This window comes from Eulemur rufifrons, chromosome 28, assembly GCF_041146395.1.
Source record: "Eulemur rufifrons isolate Redbay chromosome 28, OSU_ERuf_1, whole genome shotgun sequence".
NCBI lineage: Eukaryota > Metazoa > Chordata > Mammalia > Primates > Lemuridae > Eulemur > Eulemur rufifrons.
In genome coordinates, this window is record NC_091010.1 from 13,094,771 (window position 1) to 13,115,836 (window position 21,066).

Here is a 21,066-nt window from a genome sequence, read left to right on the forward strand (position 1 = left end):
TCATAGGCAAGATTTACAGTTTTGTGTAGACAAATCTGTCAATATTTTTCTATGTGGCTTTGCTTTTGCTGAAATGCTTGGGAAAGATCTATAAGATTATAAAAATATACTCCCATAATTTCTTGTTTGGTTTGGTTCCTATTGTTTTTGTTATGGCTGATTTTTTTTAACTTTAAAATTTTTGCTCTAAGTTAATATCTGAAATTTTTTGTGAATGTGGCCTCTCTTTTTTAAATAGATCAAAATCAGCTATTTAAATGTTTAACATCATTTGTTAAATAATCTATCCTTTATCCACAGTTGAAAGTGTAGCTCTGTCTCACTCATCCGACTAGATGTGTCGGTCTGTTTCTGGTCTCTATTCTTTCTCTTCCCTTAATCTGTTTGTTTATCCTTCTGCTAGTTTCACAGTGTTTTATTACAGCAATTTTATGGTACATATTTTATTTGTATCTGGCAAGATGTGGGCCTTGCCTTGTTCTTTGTTTGTTTGTTTTTCCAAAAATTTCTCCATGGTTTGCATGCATTTAATCCTGCAAATGACATTTACAATCAATCTCTCAGGCTATAAAAACTGTTTGCACTATGTTCACGCTGCATTACATGTAGGGTTATCTGGAGGAGAACAGACACTATGACATGTTTGTATTTTATGGTTGGGCTACAGTCGGGTGCTTTGGCCTTGTAGGAGAGTCGAGGGGACGGGTTGGGTGCAAAGCGGGTGAAGGGGGGATTCCCCTCCTTGGTTCGGGCAGCAAAGCCTCTCTAATGGGATCGCCACTGCTCTAGGGCACCTGCCCGCCTTGTTCACCGGCAGTGGCAGACTCTGGGGGCCCTGGGGTCGTTGAGATCGGAGAAAGGCAGGATTCTGGCCAGATCGGGGCCTCCGCAGAGCCCTTCGGTTCCCCCGAGGCCCAGGTGGCGGGCCGTGGCCTCCCCCTAGGGCTGCTCTGACTGAGCAGAGGGCGCTGGGGGATACACGGAGTATGCCTGGGTCCCCGTGGGTCCCAAGCACCGCCTCCGGGCAAGGGGTGGAGGCGCGGATGAACTAGGTCAGCCGGCCCCAGGCTGTGCACCGAGGGCCTTCTCGCCCGGGGGCGGCTTAGGGAGCCTGAGCCCATCCAGGGCCCACTGTACCCAATGCTCCGGTCGCAGAGATGCTCGCAGGCCAGCAGCGGTCAGTCCCCAGGGCCTGTGGCTCCAGGATGCGTTTGACCTCATCTAGACCCCAGGGCCCGCCTTAGGAACATGTGCTCCCTGCCACCCATGCCCCTATACACACACTCGCACACACACACACACACACACACTCATACACGCCCCTCACTACCCTAAGGCCTGGCGGTGTTCAAACTATGCGCTGTAAATGTCAATTTCCCCCGACACTCCTTCTTAAAATTGTGTGCTCTTTAAAGGAAATAAGACTTCAGTTTAAATATTTTGGAAACTGGTTTCAGACTGTGTAATGGAACCTTAGAACAAGGATTTTGATGTGCTAAAATAAACAGCAAATATCTCCATAAACTGTGAGGAAAAAAAGAACCACCTCAATTAAAACCAGGGCCTATACGCAGATACCAACTGTCACCATTGGGAGGGTGAATTAGGAGGTCTCTGTGCTGGGGGGCATCAGAGAAAGGACAGCAGGGGGCGCTGAACCGAGACGGGGTACGTGGATGCTGAGACACCTCTCCCTGCCAGCGCTCCACCCCACTCAGGTCCTCTCTGGAAAACAGACATCAGGGGTCCCCCAGCATAGCCCTATGTAGAAGCGGGGGCAGGAGACTCCCCCGACACCCAGCCCCAGGGGAGGAAAAACACCAGCACACTCCCCGTGAACGCTGGGGCGCGCGCGGTGGGTCCAAGGGCAAGTTTGGGCTCCTCAGAGGTGGCCTGGGAGGGCTTGGAGCAGCTCTCAGAGTTCTTGCCAGACTGCGGGGACCCTAAGCCTCTTGGCATCTGCTTTGGGGCTTTAGCTGGCAACAGAAGTCCCTTTCCACGTCTTCTAAACAAGATTCGGCAGCATAAGCCTTTTATTTATAATTATGAAGACAAATAGCAGAAGAAATACTAACGGGTAGGAAGAGGTTGCTTCCAAGAAGTCGAACTAGACAGCGGGAGGGAGGGTACCGGGACCTGGATTTCACAGAAGCCTCTCGGTGCTGTTTCGTTTTTAAAGGATGCGCTTGGATCAGTTAGATCACAAATAAAAACTACAAAACAAACCCAGAATTCCCTTCCGCTGAGCGGAGCTCCTGATCCTCAAGCCAGTCACGTGGTGACTCGTCCCTGCCCCCTGCTGGGACGCGGAGTCCCAAACAGGGACGCCTGGGCAGGGGCTGCAAAGCGGTGGCTCTTCACACTGGCATGAAATCGTAGGCTTCTGGTCCTTGGGGAGAAGCTGTAAAGTTTTTGCTACCAGAATGAGGATTCCAAGAAGCTTTTAGATGATCAGCGAAAGGCCGAGGCCCCTGGTGGGGACCACAGGCTCTTGTGAAGACAGCAGAGGGCAGGGCAGAGCCGGAGGGTCCGCACTCTGCGGCCTGGGGTGGGGGCCCAATTCTGGGCCTCTGTTGCTTTTGTGTCAAATGGGGAGGAGCAGTTCCAGACGTTGGAAGTCACCGTGCACCCTGGCGGTTGCCTCTTGGTCTCTGTCTCCACCAAGGCGCCCTGACCAGCCTCTGGTGAAGGCCCTGCAGCTTCCTGGGCCTTGGCCTGCAGTGAATCCTGCTCCTGTCCCTCCAGGGGGGCTCTGGGGTCCCTGATCTCCAGACTGCCCAGGCCTCCTGGAGAGTCCCCACCCCCACAGGGTGTTGGTCAGCTCTGCTGGCTGCAAGGAATTGCAGTTTATCTGAGGAAACAGGAAGGCAGGAGTTACAGCCAGGCCCCAGGGTTCAGGGGTATGGATGGAAGGTGGGCCCTTGGGGACCAGGCAGTCCTTGTGGGACTCAGGCTGGCTTGGGGGACCCAGACAAAGGTAAGCAATTGGGCCTACGTGGGGCCAGGGGCTTGGCGCAAGCAGGAGTCTAGGCATGGAAGGGGCAGGTCTTAAGACCCCTAGGCAGCCCCTGGGGGACCCAGAGGATGCTGCCTCCAGCCCCCACCCCAGTCATGGCTCTGAACATCCCCTGTCTCATTCTTCCGTGAACTAGAAGTTCATAACCTTTTCTGTGCCAGGGACCCCTCTGGAGTCCTGTGCAGCCTACAGAGCCCTTTTCAGGAGTACTTTTAATGCATAAGATAAAATACATAGGATTACAAAGGAAAACAATGACACTGAAATATTGATACCAAAATATTAAACAATAAGTTTGTGATCATGTAAACTATATCCTTCTTGATTAATAAATCAACCATAGACTCTGGTGGCAGGTCAGAGCAGGACAGTGATTTTGAAGTGGTAATGAACAAAACCAATATTGCAAATAATCTGCAACACCTTTACTGTCATATAGAAGTAACAGTGATTCCCACTGGTCACAAAGTCACAGGTAATACTTCTGTGGGGGTTTTGCTCATGTTCATAATGGCGGGAAAAGCTAGATTTCAGGTAGAGGTTAGTGGGAACAACAATATCATTTTTTTTCTCACCTGAATTCATGGATGCCCTGAATTCTACCCAGAGACCCGAGGCTTCCCCTGGCCCCTCCACCTCACAGCTTCTGCTCCTGTGCCCTCTGCCTGCAGCACCAGGTGCCTGGATTCCCCATCACCACCCCTTTCCCCTACTTTTCAGGGGCTCAGACAGGCCTGCGAGGGGCCTGAATCCAGACCGTGGCCCCAAGCAGTTGCAGGTTGTGAAAGGTGGGAGAGTTTGCTCCCAGACCCAGCTGCAAAGCAGCAACAACCAGTGCAGAGATGGAGCCAGGAGCCAGAGGACCGGGAGCAAGTGGGGTGGGAGGTGCGGAAGCACTTAGTCTGTACAGGAATGTGGGCTGCCGGCACTGGCATAAAGATATGGGCTGGGTACTTATAAAAATCCCAGTGCCTGGGCCACACCTCGGGCCAACTAAATCAGAGTCTGGGGGTGGGCTCCAGGTGCCATAATTTTTTAAACTCCCAAGTAATGCCCTGGGGGACCATGCTGTACAAACATCAAAGCCCCAAGGGAGACTAGGATGTTGCCTCCCCCTGCAAGCCTAGAGCCCAGACTGGGTGAGGCATGGCCAGGGTACTTTGCACACTTTCTTTTTATTTATTTATTTATTTATTTTTTATTTCAGCATATTATGGGGGTACAAAAGTTTAGGTTACATATATTGCCTTTGCCCCCGCCCCTAATCAGAGCTTCAAACGTGTCCATCCCCTAGACGGTGCACATCACACTCATTATGTATGTATACACCCACCCCACCCCCACATCTGCCCGACACCCAATTAATGTTATTCCTAAATGTGCTCTTAGGTGATGATCAGTGAAACCAATTTCTTATGGAGCCACTCAGAGCCCTGTGAGGCAGGTTTTATTACAGTATCTCCATTCTGTGGGTGAGGAAACTGAGGCTCAGAGATGTGCAGTTCCTTACCACTTCCCAGCTCCCTGTGGCCAATAGTGGCAAGGCTGGAATGCCAGGCAAGGTGGACCTGGCCATGCTGGGCCTGATGGGAGGTGGGACTCACACTGTTTACGGCTTTGGGATTTCACCTGCAAAGCTGACACATCTACCGTTGCAAATCCAAATGCGGGGTTTCCGTTCAGATCTCTTCCAGTGCCACAGCAACGTGGACGTAAATGAGGACTTGTGGGGTGGTCACAGAGCAGACCCTGGGACACATTTCTGTGCCAGATGGTTCTTCACTAGGAGTGACTCTGGTGTTTCTTGTAGATTTCCATCCTGCTTCACTTGTCTTTTATACCTCTCCTCTCTGCAAGGTCAGAAATGGCTCAGGGCTGTCATAAGTCAAAGTGGGTAACTTCCCCACTTCCTCTCTCCCTCAGACAAATGTCCCACTTTGTAGGGAATGGCGTGGACACTTGGTTATGATCAGCTAAAATGTTTCAGGGAAGAAAATTGCTGTTCTAGCATGTTACAAAAAGGTCAAGAAAGTATATAATCCCTGGGCCTGTACACCTCTCTCTGCGTATCCCGATTATGGTGCTCCGTGCCCAAACAAGGAAATGTTAAAGGCGCTAAGGAATGAACTTCATTTTTAAAATCCAGCAGCAAGCTACTGCTTTCTGCTGGGTGTGCCCAAGGTATGTGAAATACAGGCCCACCCACTTGCTGGGTGTTTTTCATACCCACATGCCTCTCTTGGGTGTGTAGTCAATTTTCAAGTTAAAAGTTTGTTCTTCTGGCCTTACTCCGATATTCCCTGCCCTTTCTCTTTCCTCTCTCTCATCTGATGCCCTCAAAGAAGCCTCCAGCTCAGGGAGGAACAGGCTGCTTTCTGGGGCATGACTGTGTCACCCCTCTCGATTGTACATCAAGCTCACCCAGGGCAGTGGCTGTGTCTGAGGCCAGCCTGGGCTGTGGCACACGGCTGCAGGAGCTTAACGAGTGCATGGCACTCAGATGGGTATGACGCTGGAGCCCATCAGACTGGACTCACTGAGACCACACAGGAGCCAGGCAGGGCCAGCACTAGGGACAGCCCTGGGTACCCAGGGTCAGCATCCCAGGCCAGGAATTCAGGCACAAGCAGTGGGAAACTAGGAGGTGACACAGGTGCTCCTGTAGGGACAGGAAACAGCCTCACATGCTGTGTAGACTTTCTGTCCCAGTAAATCCGTCCCCTTGGGCCATGGCTGTCCCTCTTCCTGCTCCCTCTGGCTAGTGCAGGTTGCACAGGAAGGGACTCAGTGAGGGTGCAGAGGAGCCACGGAGAGGAGGGCTGGGCCACACAGACCAAAAGGAGTTCAGAGCATTAGCAAGACCACTGGTCACGTGGCTGGCTCCCGGTAGGCATGGGGGCAGGAGGGATGACATCTCCAGGCCCAGGGCAGGAAAAAGGGCAGAGCTGCAGGTGCTATTCTGTGGAGTAAGACTGCAGAAAAGTAGGGTTTTTCTGACTTTCTGCGTTTCTAATCCCTCCCCCTCAGGCCACAGGCAGAGGGTCCCATCAAGCCAGGGTTTGCCAGGTGAGGGAGGCCCCAGGTGAGTGCTGGCCTGGTGCCTGCAGGACTATGCTCGTCAAGACATTTAATATTCCCCTGGTACCAGCTCCTAGGAGTCTCCCAGGAGTCTCTGGGTAAGCTGATAGCCTCTGCCAGCCCCAGGACAAGGAAACTGATCCCCAGAACTGGACGAGGTGGGCGTGGCAGGGAACTGGCATTGCAGTGCTGCTTGCTGGGCTGGGCTGGGCCAGAGGGTGGGGGTGGGGGAGACCTGCCTCCCTAGATGCTGGGTGCTGTGGCCAGAAATACAGAAACACAGGGGCCAGGGGCCTCCTGCCCTCCTGGCTTTTCTATCAGCTTTTTTTGCAAGAGCTTTCAGGACTTTTCTACAAAGGACGGGAATTCTGGGACCCGTAAAGCCTTTAAGTAAATCAACATCAGTGGTTGCGGGGGGTGGCCAGGGGTAAATCAACATCAGTGGTTGCGGGGGGTGGCCAGGGGCAGTGTCCCCAACGGCTGGTTGATTCCAGTCTCCCAAAAGGCAGCTATGTGTCTGCTGTGGGCCCTCCCCTGAGCCGCTGGTAACAGCGTGCTCCCTGCCCCCACCAGCCCCGCCCCGCCTGGCCCTGCTACTCCCCTGAGGGTGAGGGGCAGGAAAGCTTTTCCCACCTCTAGCCTTGCCAGAGAGGTGTGAAGAGCAGGCGGAGTCAGGGCAGCGCTCTGGGCAAGGACTGCAGGTACCACTGTGCACCCTTGGCCCCGTGGGTCTCCCTGGTGCGGACGGAGGGAGATGAGTGTAATCGCCTGTAGACTCCGAGGCCAGGCTGAGCAGAAAGGTGGCTTGGGCCGATCCAGGAGCACCATAGAGGCTGGCCAGGCAGAGAGCCACCACTGCTGCCCACACAAGAGCACCCATAGGGGACCTGGGAGGGCTGACCTGCAGGCCATGGCGCAGGGGGCGCCCACACGCTCTACTGGCTACGGCAGCAGGTGGGGTGGGGGTTGATGGAGGGAAAGGCACGTGTGTGGGGTCGGCTGCTGTGTGCTCCGTCCCCCTTCCCCTGCTCTGCTCTCTGTTGCAGGGAACCGCATCTCTCCAGCCCCCTTAGCAGGCTTCCAGGTGGGCTTGACCATGGTGGCCACCTGCACAAGGCAGAAGGCCAGAGGGGCAGTGTGGGCCCACACCCCTGCTCTGCTCACCACACCCCTTTCCAGCAACCACAGCCCCTCGGGAGGGCCCGCCTCTGTGGCACACGCTGGACAGCCCCAGCCCCCGGCATCGCAGCAACGCCTTTGTCCTGTGGCCCTTCTAGCCTCGGGTGTGGCAGTGGGTCCTACTGTCACTAATCTCTGGGTTGCCCTAGTGTTCCCCTCAAACTGGCTCTTCCACCACCTGTTACCAGCCCACAAAGTTCTCCCAAGAGTCCGGGCCAGCTCCTGTCCCCTCTATCATGAGGATGGACCCCCTGAGTCAGTAGGGCTGGGGACTCTGCACTTCTAACAAGCTCCAGGGAACACTGATGTGGCCAGTCCTTGGCCACACTTTGAGAAGCAAGGACCGGGGAGATTTTGGTTTCCCTGATACAGCGGCTGCGAAGGTGAACAAAACAGACCTGTTTGCGTTCCAGGGAGGCAGACAGACATGGTGAGATGACAGTCACTATAAAGGACACCACTGGTGAGTGTTCCAGAGGATGAACAGGACGGCCTTGACGAGGTGGTGTTTGAGCCGAGACCCACAGCAGGGGACAGGGGAGGTTTCAGGAGCAGTGTGTGAGCGGAGGCTGGGTAACCAGAGGGACTGTGTGCTTTTGGTGGTCCGAGAGGAAGCCAGCCTGGTTGCTAGGCACAGAGCTAGGCAGGGTCAGTGGCTCTTCCCCCCCAGCAAGAGAGGCTACACCTGAACGTGACTTCCGGAGCCATCCAGTCTCCTCTCCCCCTTCGGCCTGAATCCAGCTTCCAGCGAGGTTTCCAGGTGCTGGGTGCTGGCCGCTGGCGCTCTCGGATACATCCCCAGTGGCTGGAGGCCACGCCTAGACTGCCTGGTGCTCAGCATGGCTGCTCATTTCGCCAACAAGGCTGTCCTGGAGCCAGGACAGGTCCCTGGGAGGCCCTCAGCCCCCTGGAGTGACAGCAGCCTGGCCTGTGCTCACGGACACTAAGAGGGGACAGCATGCCTCTTCCTGCTGACCCCTGGTGTTTTGGTTTCCCCATAAAACCTTTTTTCTATCGTCTCATTCCAGGTGACTTTGTAATATCCCCTGTCACCCACTCACCACACTAGGGCTCTGGCTCTGTCTTAAGGGACAGAGGGTTAAGCACGGGGTCTTCTGACGGGACTTTGTGTTTTTCCTTCAGGGCTGCAGCAGGCAGGGGCTGGAAGGGAGGGGCCAGAGGAAAGGGGGAACCAGGGAGGGAGAAGATGGGTGTGGGTACCCCAGCCCTGCTGTCAGCACGAGTGTCCCCTGGGGCCATAGGACACACTGGCACAGCGTGCTGAGGTCAGGCTGCCCTCAGGATGGGCACTGGCAGAGGAGGAGATGCCTGGGCCTGTCTCTGCGAGTGTGGGCGCTAGCCAAGGTGGGGGCTGTGAGGACCCTTCCCACCTGTGCCTATGCTGAGATTCGTGGATGGCACAGCCCATGGGACAGCCATGGGGTGGCCAGGAGGGGCATTGGGAGGCTGGGCCCCACCCGGGGCCAAGCCTGGTGGGGAGTAGGAGTGCTCAGGGGAGGGACACAGCCAGGTACCTGGGAGGACAGAAGCCACCTGGTCCAAGCAGAGAGATGGAAGGCCACGGGTTCCCCTACCTGGGCCATGGCTTGTGGCCAGGACAGCTTGGGCAGCGGAGGCCAGAGGGGACAATTGGAGGCTGAGGATGCCCACCCAGCCCTCCCGGCTTAGCTGGACGGCAGGCTCTGGGCAGGGGAGCTGCCAGGTGGCTGTGGATGCAGATGTCGGGAGCACAGGGTCATGGGGAGCCCTCCCCAGAAGGGTAGGAGCACAGAAGGGGGGACCCTGAGGAGATCTCAGCATCACCCGTCACTGACAAGGGCTGCTGTGCAGTGTCAGCCACGGAGAAAGGACGCTGTCAAGGGAGCATGGGGGATTCAATTCCTTGGGCCTTTCTTTGAGATGCTGCTTTGAGGCCTGTGGCGCCCTGGGTGTGTGACTCCCTGGCCTGTCTACCTGACAAACACTTCCCTGGCCCCCCCACCCCCCTGCCAGCTACATCAGCTCAGAAAGTGGAGTCGGATATTGAATGGGACTTTGTGTACACTCAGAATTGCTCCCAGCTGAGAGGAATTGGAAAACCCTCATATTCAAAAGCAAGCAGCTGGCACGTCCACCTGGCACGTCCACACTGACCTTAAGGACAGAAAGCAAAGCCGGTCCCTCAGCTTCACCCACGTCTCAGTGAGCCCCTGGGAGCCAAAGGCCTGAAGTGGAGGGGTTCAGGAGGAAATCTGCCTGCAGGCGGGCGGGCATCTGCTGGCAGTGTGCCCCCCGGCCCACCTGGGGCTCTAGGAGAACTGTTTATAAAGACTGGGGGGACCCCAGGGAGAGGAGCTGCATGTCTTTCCACTCCAGGGCTCCACACATTTCAGCAGTGTCTCAGGACACAGCCCCCAAGTAGGACGTCCCTGGAAGCCCTGCAGACCCTGCCCGGTCAGCCCCCCAGAACGCGGCCCATGGCTGGCCCAGCGGAGCAGCACTTCTGGAAAGAGTGCCCAGCCTCCTTCCTCCCCAGCCCCAGGCTCCCCACTGCCAGCTCCTTCTGCCTCCCTTAAGAGGGGGTGCGGTACAGGCCTGGCGTCCCCTCCACCTCCGACATTCGGTCATCTGGGGCCAGGCCTGCAGGCCTGGGTGAGTTCCCAGGTCTCTTCCAGTGAGTATTTTTTTTTTTTTATCTTTATGCTTCCATTAAAAAGTTTATTATAAAAAAACAGTAAACAAAAAATGCCTTGTGATCCCATCTCACCCTGCCACATCCCGGCTCATCCCCTTCACCTGCGAATGGGGTGAGCAGCCTTGGCTCTGTGCAGGGTGGTTGTGAGGGCGCCATGGACTCATGGGGGCCAGTGTGGGGGCAGGGCCCACCGTGGAAAGGGAAGGCCACGCTGCACTGGCTCGCCTGCCCACGGATGGCTCTGGGGGGTCGGGGGTGGCACAGGCTGTGTTTGCTGAGTTCAGGGAAGAAACAGCAGAGACTGGTCAGAGCGGAGGATAAAACCTTCTGCCCAATGTCTAGGAGCCCAAGCCCAGCAATCCCGCCCCCCTCCCCCCGAAACACACACACATTCATGCTACCGTCATCAGACCTTTGCAGACAGACACCCAGGGACCTTGGACTGAGCATGTGCAGCTCCCCGCACCGCTACTTAAGGGTGGGGATGGCCCCTGTGGCTGTGAATTACCATAATTGTGACACTCTGTGCTTTGCGCTTCACCGGACACAGAGCAGCTCCGGGCTGGGAGCAGGCAGTGGGCTGAGCAGGGGTGCTGCGGAGGGAGGGAGGTTGGGAGGCTGGGCCCAGCTAGAGTCCTGAGCTCCCCATGCCCTTGACTTCTCTGTGGGCTCAAGCAAGGAGCACCTGAACTCAGAATGAACCCTCCTTCAGGGCCAAGAGTGCTGCCAAGCCCAGCCCAGGAGCCCAGCTGTGTGGCCACCCCAGCCCTGCCCAGCAGGGGGGACAGCTCCCAGAGCAGCGTCTCCAGCCTGGGCCAGCTGCTGCCTGCCAGCCCCACGGTAAGCCTGGGCGAGGATGTGCATGCAGAGAGGCTTTCCTGCCCGCTTCCGGTCCCCCTCCTGGGCATGCACAGGGGCTTTGAGAGGCCGATGGGAAAGGGCTGAATTCTGCATGGGGCCCTGGGCACGTTGTTGGACCTATCTGAGCCTGCCCAACGCAAAGGGGACGGGAGAGGAGAGTGCAGGCAGTGTCCTCCCCCTTGGAGAGCATCCGAGGACTACAATGGCCAGCCCTGAGCACAGGGGCTGGAATGGCCAGCCCTGTCCTTGGCTACATCCAATCCCTTCAGAAGTTGGTTGGATGCCCATGGAGCCTTCCAGAGAGGTGAGCATAACTTAGGCCTCTGGATTTGTCCAGCCCACAGTGAGGTGTTGGGTGCCTCCTGCTGCCTCCATCACCCTAGCGATGGCCCGGGACCATACTCCACCAACTGCACTGTTACCTGAGGAGGGCTGGGGGCAGCCTCAGGACGCTGGGGTGGTGGTCCAGGTCCTGGACAGGATGAGAAGACTCTGGCAGCTCTAGGGGCCCCCATGGCAGAAGCAGGCTACCCTCTCTTCCCCAGAAAGGGATTAGGGTGGGAGGGGCATTTAAATGCCTTTGTACTCACCTCTTAGGGTCATGACCTCCCTTCAGTGACCCTGGGAGGCCCAAGCTTTCTTTCTAAAGGCATTCTTTCCCTCTCTCAAGGCCAGCCCCTCTCAGTCATGCTGTAGGGACTGCAACCTCTCCTTTAAGGCTTGGGGGGGTGTGGGACTCCTGAGAAGACAGCTCCACCCAACTCTCCTGCCCCAGCACCTGGAGAGGCCTAGGGCACTACTGCCTGTCTTGGGCACTTGGAATGGGGAGGATGCACCCAGGAGTTGGCTCTGGCTTCTCCTCAAGGAAAGATAGGGTTACCCAAGCCATGTCTCTGCTTGCCAGGCACAGATCTGTCTGTCCCACCGGCCTCCAGCAGGTCATCTGGGCCCACTCCTAGAAGGCTTGTGCCTCTGTGCCATGGTGTAGGTGCTTGGGCTCCACTTTAGAAAGACACTTTTAAGGTTGCACTTCCACTCTGCTTGGCCACTTGCCAGCTGTGTGCGCAAGTAGCTTTGCCACTCTGAGCCTCATTTTCCCCATCTGCCCTATTAGGAATCCTAACTCTGCCTTCTCAGAGCTATTTGAAGGTCACAGGGGATAATGTGATTCCTCATTTCTCTGTTTCTCCACAGGCCGCTGGGGCTTGGGCTGCTGCCCGGGTCCCCTTCCCCACAGTTGACGTTCCAGACCACGCCCACTATACCCTGGGCACGGTGATCTTGCTGGTGGGGCTCACGGGGATGCTGGGCAATCTGACTGTCATCTACACCTTCTGCAGGTGGCTGGTTGGTGGCTCTGGGCCCAGGGCACTGAGGGTGGCAGCCATGCCAAGACAGGGCAGAACATGAGGGCAAGAACATTGGTACCAGCTCTAGTCAGGGCACTGTTGAGGCTAGGCGGGGCGGGCAGGGCCACACCCTCAATGGTCTCAGCCCCGGGCTTTCCTCAAAGCCAGGGAAGGGGCCAAAACATGGTCCAGGGAAGCTTGAATGGCACATGCCATCTGGGGCCCAGGCACACCCTCTGTGGAGGGCAGGTGTCCCCAGGACTCTTCAGTCTCTGCCCATTCTGCCCAGCTTTCGAGTGCCCCAGGGGCATCCTCCCTCTGCCTTGAGGACAGTCCTGGGTACCAGGATCCTTAAGCCCATCAAACATCCCTGGAAACCACCCCCAGCTTCTCTCCCCTCTGTCCCCCTGGTGGGCTGAATGGCTGAGACAGACAGGCGGACAAGTGAGCGCAGACCTCAGGGTCACACAGCCCCTGGCTGTACCACCTGCTGGCTGCAGGACTGGGCACCTCATTTCTGCGCTTGGAGCTCACTTTTCTTATCTGCAAAACGGAATTGTGACTTACTTCATGGAGTCACTATGGTGACTCAGTAAGTTCACATATGTGCATTGCCCCGTAAATGAGTATTCCCATCCTTGCTTACTGGGTTTTGTAATCTGGAGCAAGTCACTTTACAAGTGGGTGCCTCAGGAGGGTTCTTATCTGGAAAATGGGGACAATAGTGCCTCCTTCAGGGAAGATGCAAAAATGGATGATGACAGTGCCTGACCCGTGGTACACCGTCATCAGCTCCTCTGCTCCTTGCCACCCCCAAGGATGAAGACTGCAGAGACAGCTGCGGCCGGTAGGCCCAGGCCAGACATGGCCCTGGAAGATGCAGATGGGAGGGGTGCCAGAGGAGGAGGGAGGCATGAGAAGCCTCGGGAAGGCACAATAAGGGCACTCAGGAGGAGGAGCTGGGGTGACGCCACTAGGGAGACCTTGGCCTGGAGGGATTTCGGGAAACGAGGTTTGTCCAAGGAGAGCAGGTGAGGGATCCAGAGGGCAAGACTCAGAAATGGGCCAGGCTCAAGAGCCAGGCTCTGGAGAGGCATGGCTGTCCCACTTCCTTCTGAGGGGATGCCTTGGGGGCTGCCACTCAGTCCCTGGCTCTGGGTTCAACAGCTGCGCAGCTGGTACCTGCTGGACAGTGGGACAGGTCTGTGCCCCGGCAGCTTGTGTCTGTCTGCATGCACACGTGTGCATGCATGTGCAGCACCTGCGTGTGTGCACATGGGAGTGTGTGGCATGTGTGTGCACATGCGTGGTGGGGGTGAGCCCCAGAGGTGCTGGGAAGCACCTCCTAACAGCTTCCGACTCTCACAGGAGCAGAAGCCTCCGGACACCTGCCAACATGTTCGTTATCAACCTCGCAGTCAGCGACTTCCTCATGTCTGTCACCCAGGCCCCTGTCTTCTTCGCCAGCAGCCTCTATAAACAGTGGCTCTTTGGGGAGGCAGGTAGACACTTGGGGCTCCCTTTAGCTGGAGGGGGAGGAGGGCGTGGACGCGGGATGCCCACAGTGGAGGGTGGCCCAGATGAGGGGATAGGCTCTTCTCAGGCAGAGAGTGAGTGGCTGCCCTCAGTCCCATGAGGGAGCAAGAAGGGAAAACTGGGGTTCTGGTCCTGAGGCCTCCACCAGCCTCAGCCAGATGTGGCAGGTGGACAGGGTGGAGAGTGCTTGGGCCTGCTCCTCCTGCGAGATGAGGGCCGAGTCCAGTACACTCCATCCCCAGACCCTCCCTCCAGAGGACTCAGGGCCGGGGGCTGTGCCCACAGGCTGTGAGTTCTATGCCTTCTGCGGGGCTCTGTTTGGCATCTCCTCCATGATCACCCTGACGGCCATCGCCCTGGACCGCTACCTGGTGATCACGCGCCCGTTGGCCACTGTCGGCGCGGCGTCCAAGAGACGGGCGGCGCTTGTCCTGCTGGGCGTCTGGCTCTATGCCCTGGCCTGGAGTCTGCCACCCTTCTTTGGCTGGAGTGAGTGGGCTGGTGGCACTGGGAGAGCGGCGGGTAGGCTGGGAGGGGCACGTTCAAGGGGAAGTAGGTGAACGAGGGTCAGCCAGCTGGAAGAGGGGCCCAGGGACCACCTGAGCCTCAAGTCAGATAGACATTCAGCAGACATGACTAGCAGCACGGGAAACTGAGGCCATCCCATCAGGGCCAAACGATCACTTTGGGCAGACTATCCCCAAATACAGAGGGTTCCTGTGTGGGGTGAGGTGACAGGTGCAGCTGATGCTGGGTTTGCAGTGTGTCAGACGAGGCAGAGGCTGGGGCGGGAGGTCTCAGCAGGCAGAGGAGTGAGCAGCAAGGCGCCAGCCCTCGGGGGCAAGCCCGGCTGCTGGCTGAAGGCTTGGTGAGCCTGACCCTGGGAATGATGAGGTCTCTGCTTCAATCTGGCAAAAATGGGCGGCAGTGGGCTTTGCTTACTATCTCCTGAGCTGGTGCCCCCGCCAGAACCAGCTTGGAAAGGTCCCTTCCAGGTCCCCCAACTGCCCCAGGCTTCCTTGCTGCACGAGGCAGGGCTGGGGCTGGGACTGGGGCTGTGTTTGGGCACCCCAAACCCCACATGCAAAGCCCCTGTCCTATAAGGGGCCCTAGTCAGTGCTGCCCTGAACTCTGAGCGCCTCCCCTGGCTCCCAGGCGCCTACGTGCCCGAGGGGCTGCTGACATCCTGTTCCTGGGACTACATGACCTTCACGCCGTCCGTCCGCGCCTACACCATGCTTCTCTGTTGCTTCGTGTTCTTCCTGCCCCTGCTTGTCATCATCTACTGCTACATCTTCATCTTCAGGGCCATCCGAGAGACGGGACGGTAAGTAAGGGTGGGTGTGGAGGAGGGGCTAGGCCGCCCCTGTCCCACCACTCACATCTGCACCCGCCCACCACAGCACCCCGCTCCAGGCAGCTAAGACAAGCTGAGCACGTGCTTATGAGTAGGGATGCCTGGGGAAGGCTCAGAAAACAAGGCCTTCTGAAGGGGTGGTTTTAGGCAGGGCTGAGGGGACAGAGATGGTGCCACAGGTAGAACCACAGGGAGGCAGCTGAGGCCTGATGTCATGGGGAACTTTCTAGAAATCAGGGCGACCTGTGCTGGAAGGAATGGCCCCCTCTCAAGTGCCCCCGAGGGTGGTCCAGGGAGGCTCCCGGGCAGTAGCTGTGACCCTGGCACTCGCTGCAACCCGAGTGGGGTCAGACCCACACTACGTGCCCTTCCTAGGGCTCTCCAGACCTTCGGGGCCTCCAAGGGTACCAGTGAGTCCCCGCGGCAGCGGCAGCGGCTGCAGAACGAGTGGAAGATGGCCAAGATCATGCTGCTGGTCATCCTCCTCTTCGTGCTCTCCTGGGCCCCCTACACTGCTGTGGCTCTGGTGGCCTTTGCTGGGTGAGCAGAGGCCAAGGGGCCTAGGGCAGAGGCTGTAGCGGTGGGGAGAGGGCCCGCCGCTCCCACCCAGGCAGCCGCTCCCACCCAGCCCAACCTGGGCCAGCCGCCCTCATACCCTAAGTCCAGCCTCACAGCTTTGTTCTCCCTTCGGAGAGAGGGTGGGAGGCTGCCCAGTTCCTGGAGGCACTATGCCACATGCAGGGGGAGCCCTGGGCCACGCCAGATTTGGCCTGAGGGCCTGCCAGCCCTCTTGGGAACATGCAGCTCTCCCAAGGTTTTGGTTCTCTCTTTGCCCAGCTGTGGGGCACATAGCCAGGGGTGCTGCCTGCCTCCAGGAACGGATCCTGAGAGCTGCCTTCTAGTCCCTTGTGGCTTGAGTCTGGGGACTTTGACATCTGTGGCAGCAGGGATGGCAACTAGACTTCGGCAGCACTTTGGGGACAGTGAGGGCTATTAAACCTTGCAAGCGTTTGGGTATGGGACCTTCTTGTGTAGGAATGGCCCAGTCCCCTTTGGGCCCTACTATGGGGTTTCTGTACAAGATCTGGGGGAGCAGTGGGCATCAGGGCTGGGGCAGGGTGTGGGAAGAGCTGGGCAGAGGGTCTGAAGCCAGGGTCACTGGGGGGAAAGGGGAGGTATTGCCAGCAGCACAGGCTCCAAGGGATAGTGGACCTGGCGAACCTCCCCCCAGGCCTGAACCTCCCCCCAGGCCTGGCACCTCTTCCTCGGAGCAGCACCCTCAACCGCCCCCAGCTCCCTCCCTCTCACCGCAGATCAGAACTCTCCCAGTCCCTCCCTGTGAGGTGGACTTAGCTGGGCTGGTTTGGGCCGGGCCAAGGTTTGGGCCTTGGCAGGGCCTGGCCCAGAGGAAAAAGGTTCATCGGGAGAACCAGCTGGCATGGGGACTGCATCTTCTCTGCCCTAGGTACGCGCACGTCCTGACGCCCTACATGCACTCGGTGCCGGCTGTCATCGCCAAGGCCTCTGCCATCCACAACCCCATCATTTACGCCATCACCCACCCCAAGTACAGGTGCGGCACTCTCCCACAACCCAGGGCCACACCCCTGGGCACAGAGGGCCTGGGCCTGCAGATGGGGGCGGAGGTTGCCATCTTTCCTGACTTTTGTGTGTGCATTGGGTGGTGGCCACTAGCGGCGGGGAGCAGCCAGCCACACTGGGTGGGGCCTGGAGTTCCCAGAGGCTCAGCCTGGAGGGACATCAAGGCTCCCTGGGCAATGTCCATACTAACTATGGGCTCTTTGGAGCCAGGGTGTAGGGCAGCCAGGACGGCTGATCAGTGGCACTGACCCTGTAAAGTCAAGTCCCCCAGCTGGCAACATCCTGGAGAGACCACAGCAGGGAGCTCTCAGCTCTGCCTCAAGGGCCCAGGCAGCCATGGGTGGTTCTGGGCTGGGCACTCTCCTGATACTCGGCCAGCCAGGCCGCCTCTGCCTTAGTTCTCTCTCTTGCCTGGTGGTGTCAGTCACTCACCACCCTCCCGAAGCCAGCTGCCAGCCTAAGCCCGTCGGGCACAGAGGCTGCTCAGGAGAGTCCCTGGTCCCCATTCCCAGAGATGTGGCTTGGGCCACCACTTGAGGGCTGGAGCGGACATCCACCCGCTGAAACTGTTACCCAGGCTGTCCCTCCAAGCCTACTGCCCAGCGTCTGTCTGTCCATCCTCATTACTTCCCGAGGCTCCCAGTGTCTCTCTGTGTCCTCATAACCCCAGTGTCTGAACCTCCCCTCTTCCCCCGCAGCTCTCTGTCCCCCACATCAGCCCTGTCTGTCCATCTGTCCCACTCTCTGTGGCTGTCACCCTAACCCGACGTGTGGCCCCTGCAGGGTGGCCATCGCCCAGCACCTGCCCTGCCTGGGGGTGCTGCTGGGCGTGTCGCGCCAGCACAGTCGCCCCTACCCCAGCTACCGCTCCACCCACCGCTCCACGCTGAGCAGCCAGGCCTCCGACCTCAGCTGGATCTCTGGACGGAGGCGCCAGGAGTCTCTGGGCTCTGAGAATGACATGGTAAGGACATGGGCCATCACTGGCTCACACCTGACCATGCCTTCCTCAACCAGCCCTCAGGCTTGGGGACGGGAGGCACAGGCCCTGGCAGGTTGCCTCTGGAACTCGGGGACCCTCAGGACGCTGGGATGCTAGCAGGAAGAGTCCCTCCCCACCCGCCTGGAGATTGCTGTGCATCCTTCTCCCCAACAGGTGGGGGCCCTGGGGCCAGAGAGGGCATGGGTTGGCCTGAGGGCTTCTAGCTCCAGGCCAGCTCATTTCCTTGCAGACACCATCTTTAGAGCCACAGCCTGAAAAGATCAGTGTTTCTGGCCCTGGATGGGCTTCAAGAGAGACAGAGCAAGAACTAGCTCAGGGCCCTTGTTCTCAGCGCTCAGCCCCTCCTCCTGGGAGCTTGAAGGGCCCACCAGAGGCAGCGTAAGGAGGGCTGGCCCTGGAGTTTGGAGACCCCGGCTTTGACCTCAGCTTAACACATCCTCACTGTGTGAGCTCGGGCAGGCCCCTCAGCCCTCTGACCCTCCATGTCCTTCTCTGAAAGGGAAAGTTGTCTGTCTCTACATCCAACACTGGCCAGGGGGCAGTGGGTGTGCCCAGGGATGGGTACTGACCCCCCAGCTGCTGTTGGCCCTGGGAGCCTCCAGCCTGGCAGCCCTCCCTGGGCCTGCAGCTGCCCCTGGATGTCCCCAAGAAAGCTCCCTGCACCATGGGCACCTGACCGTGGCCACACTTGGGCTCCTCCATCATTCTGTCCACAAGGTCCTCTTGGGGCCTCACTGAGAGCCACCACTGATGGACCAGCCAGCGATCCAGCGATCTCCTCCCTCTTCCCTGGCCCCGGGGGTCTTGGTTGAGGGGCTGAGGGAGGAACTGTCAGGGGTGACAATTCCTCCCTCACCTGACCCACTGCAGTGAACAATGATTGAGGAGTAAATCTAATCTGTTAACAGAGGCCTCCACCCTCGTGAAGACCACCCATCTACCCAGAAACATAAACACCCACGTGCTTAGGAGGGTGTGCATGTGGACATGTGGGTACACACACACACACACACACGCACACACACACACACACACCCTGGCACAGACAGGCACAATTTGCAGGGCTTTGGTGACCAGTAACTGTGCAAACGGTGTCGTGGGCCTCCTGGGATGATTATCTGTGGGGAGGATGGAGGAGGGCCTGGTGGGGGAGGGGCAGGAGCAAAGCTACAGGATGTCCTCTTGCCTCACAAGCACTCTCCACCTTCCCTAGGGCTGGATGGACATGGAGGCGGCAGCCACATGGGGAGTTGCCCCACGAGTGAGTGGGCGGTGCCCCTATGGTCAGGGCCTGGAGGACATGGAAATCAAGGCCCAGGGACAGGAAGCTGAGACTCCAGGGAAGGTGACTGGGCCCAGTGCCTGCCAATCTATAAAGGGGTGGGGGTTAAGGCAAGTAGCCCAGGGAGTGGCCAGGAAAAGTGGGGCTTGTTCTTGTCAGACCCAGTGTCCTTGGGAATCGCCCCCTCCCCACACCTTACAGCTTTCCCTTGCCCACTTGGGGCTCTGTGACTCCAAGATGCTCTGAGCAGGACCTGTGTGTGGTCTGTGACTGCTCTTGGGTGTGTCTGTGTGTGACTGTGCGACTCTAACCATGCACGCATGTAGCAGTGGTGCTGTGGGCTGTGTTGTACCATGACAAACGGACAGCATGTGTGAAACTGTGTGTCCATGGGGGTGTGTGGTCTACAGCCAGAGGAGCACAACTCCTGTATGTGTGTGACCATGTGCCTCGAATACCTCTCTGTCACTATGATACCCCAGGACATGTGACTGAGTGTGCCCCAATGTGTCTGCTCTAAGGTGTGGGCGGTGTGCACCTCTCTGTGTGGTTGGGAAGTTAGACGTACCTGGGGAGAAGGGGCTGCGAGCTGTGTATGTGCTCACCATGAATGCCCTGAAAGCAGGATGTCACCCAGAATACTTGTGGCTATTAAAAGAAGCCCAGCTGTCAGCCCAAGTGCCTATGGAACGGAATGTCGATGGCGATTAGAGAAGGCCATATTCTGGAACACTGGAAATACCGTGTGCACAGGCCCCCAGGCAGCCCTTCCCCCTCAGCTGACAGCTCCCCACCCTTCCCCTCCTCTCACACCCACACAACACCCCAGGTGGGCTCCTGGATTCTCTCGGACTTCCCCAGCCTGCCAGAGACCAAAGGCACATTCCTGCCTCCTTCCCCAGAGCTGTGCCCCTGCATGTCCATGAGAGGGGGGCCCTGGGCTGCCCTCTGCTTCTCTCAGCATTCTCCCCAACGGGGCACTGCTCCCTGTCCCAGAGCCTGGGCACTGTGCACGGCCACAGAGGCCAGGACAGAGGCCTGGCTGTGACTTCTAGGCTGGCCAGGCAATGATGAAAGGCACGGTGTCCGTCCTGGAGGGGTGCTGAGCTGGGGTGGAGTGTGGACAGGGAGGGCGAGCCATCACCAGTCACCAAACACGTGTGATAAGCGCTGCCATGGGGGGAGGGTGAGCACACAGGGTCCTGAAAGCAGAGGCAAGTCCCTCAGGCTCCCCGGGGGGAGGCGGAGGTGCAGTGAAGTGGATCTCCAGGCAGTGGAGGTTGCGGGGTGGAGCACTGAGCCGTCCAGGAACAGCCTGTGCAAGTGCAGGGGTGGCAGGGGAGGGACCTCGGCATGTCCCAGAATGGGATGGCAATGGGGGACATAGGGGAAGGGAAGAGGGCAGGACGTGGTAGGAGCGGTCCCAATCAGGGACTGGCCGGGGGGTCTCCAGACCTGACCCTGGGACAGGGAGCCCTGGAAGGGGTTGGGTCAGCTTTGCCCGGTGAAGATCAAAGGAAGCTGGTGCCCCAGCGCAGGCAGGGAATGACTCGTTTAAGGGGAGCAGGGGTGAGAGGAGACGCCACAGGGAACTGTATGGTGGGGTAAGGGAGAACTTGGTCCAGACCCCGGGAGTCCAAGAGCCTGGCGACCATCCCCAGAGACACTTTGCAGGCAGCCTTGGACATTGCTGGCTCCTACTCCAAGATGTGGTCTCCAGGAAGGCCCATCCCTGACCCGGGATGCAAGCTGGCCCTTCTACACCACCTCCCTTCACCTTTTGGTGACCCAGGCGTGGCTGGTCATCGGGAAACTGCTCCCAGTGGGGTGCTCCTCGGGCTAAACAGACGTGTGCTGTTTGTTTGCAGACCAAGGGGCTGCTCCCCTGCATGGACCCCAGGATGTAGGATGCCCACTGGTTCCCTCTTTCTTCTGGGACATGTCCAGTCCCCTCATACACATAGACCTAGGATTACCCTGTGAGCCTGCAGACTTTGGAAGTGGCCCTGTTACCTGCGCTGTGCTGGACTCACAGCCCCATCCTCACGTCCCCTCCTCACACCACTCCTGTCTGGCTACGTGCTCTGCAACCACTTCCCAGCTCAGCA

The 21,066-nt window shown here is 58.1% G+C and overlaps 1 protein-coding gene across 2 annotated transcripts; it reads left to right on the forward strand.

Moving 5' to 3' along the window:
- Window positions 1-10,664: 10,664 nt before the first annotated feature.
- Window positions 10,665-20,865, forward strand: OPN4 (opsin 4). Of its 2 annotated transcripts, XM_069460702.1 has the most exons (11): window positions 10,665-10,808; window positions 12,024-12,172; window positions 12,741-12,770; window positions 13,547-13,680; window positions 14,000-14,203; window positions 14,870-15,041; window positions 15,447-15,611; window positions 16,537-16,644; window positions 17,457-17,637; window positions 18,890-19,021; window positions 20,827-20,865. In XM_069460702.1, exons 1-11 carry the CDS (start codon window positions 10,665-10,667, stop codon window positions 20,863-20,865), a joined length of 1,458 nt encoding a protein of 485 aa, XP_069316803.1. The 2 variants fall into 2 exon arrangements, with proteins under 2 accessions (XP_069316803.1, XP_069316804.1); XM_069460703.1 differs by lacking the exon at window positions 12,741-12,770 and having other exon boundaries at window positions 12,024-12,169.
- Window positions 20,866-21,066: the final 201 nt, after the last annotated feature.

Excerpts from the sequence above, each read along its gene's own strand:
- OPN4 (XM_069460702.1), top strand. The coding sequence starts at position 10,665 with ATGAACCCTCCTTCAGGGCCAAGAGTGCTGCCAAGCCCAGCCCAGGAG. Across the intron at positions 10,809-12,023 it reads TGCTGCCTGCCAGCCCCACG|GCCGCTGGGGCTTGGGCTGC; the intron begins GTAAGCCTGGGC and ends GTTTCTCCACAG. Across the intron at positions 12,771-13,546 it reads GGAGTCACTATGGTGACTCA|GAGCAGAAGCCTCCGGACAC; the intron begins GTAAGTTCACAT and ends CGACTCTCACAG.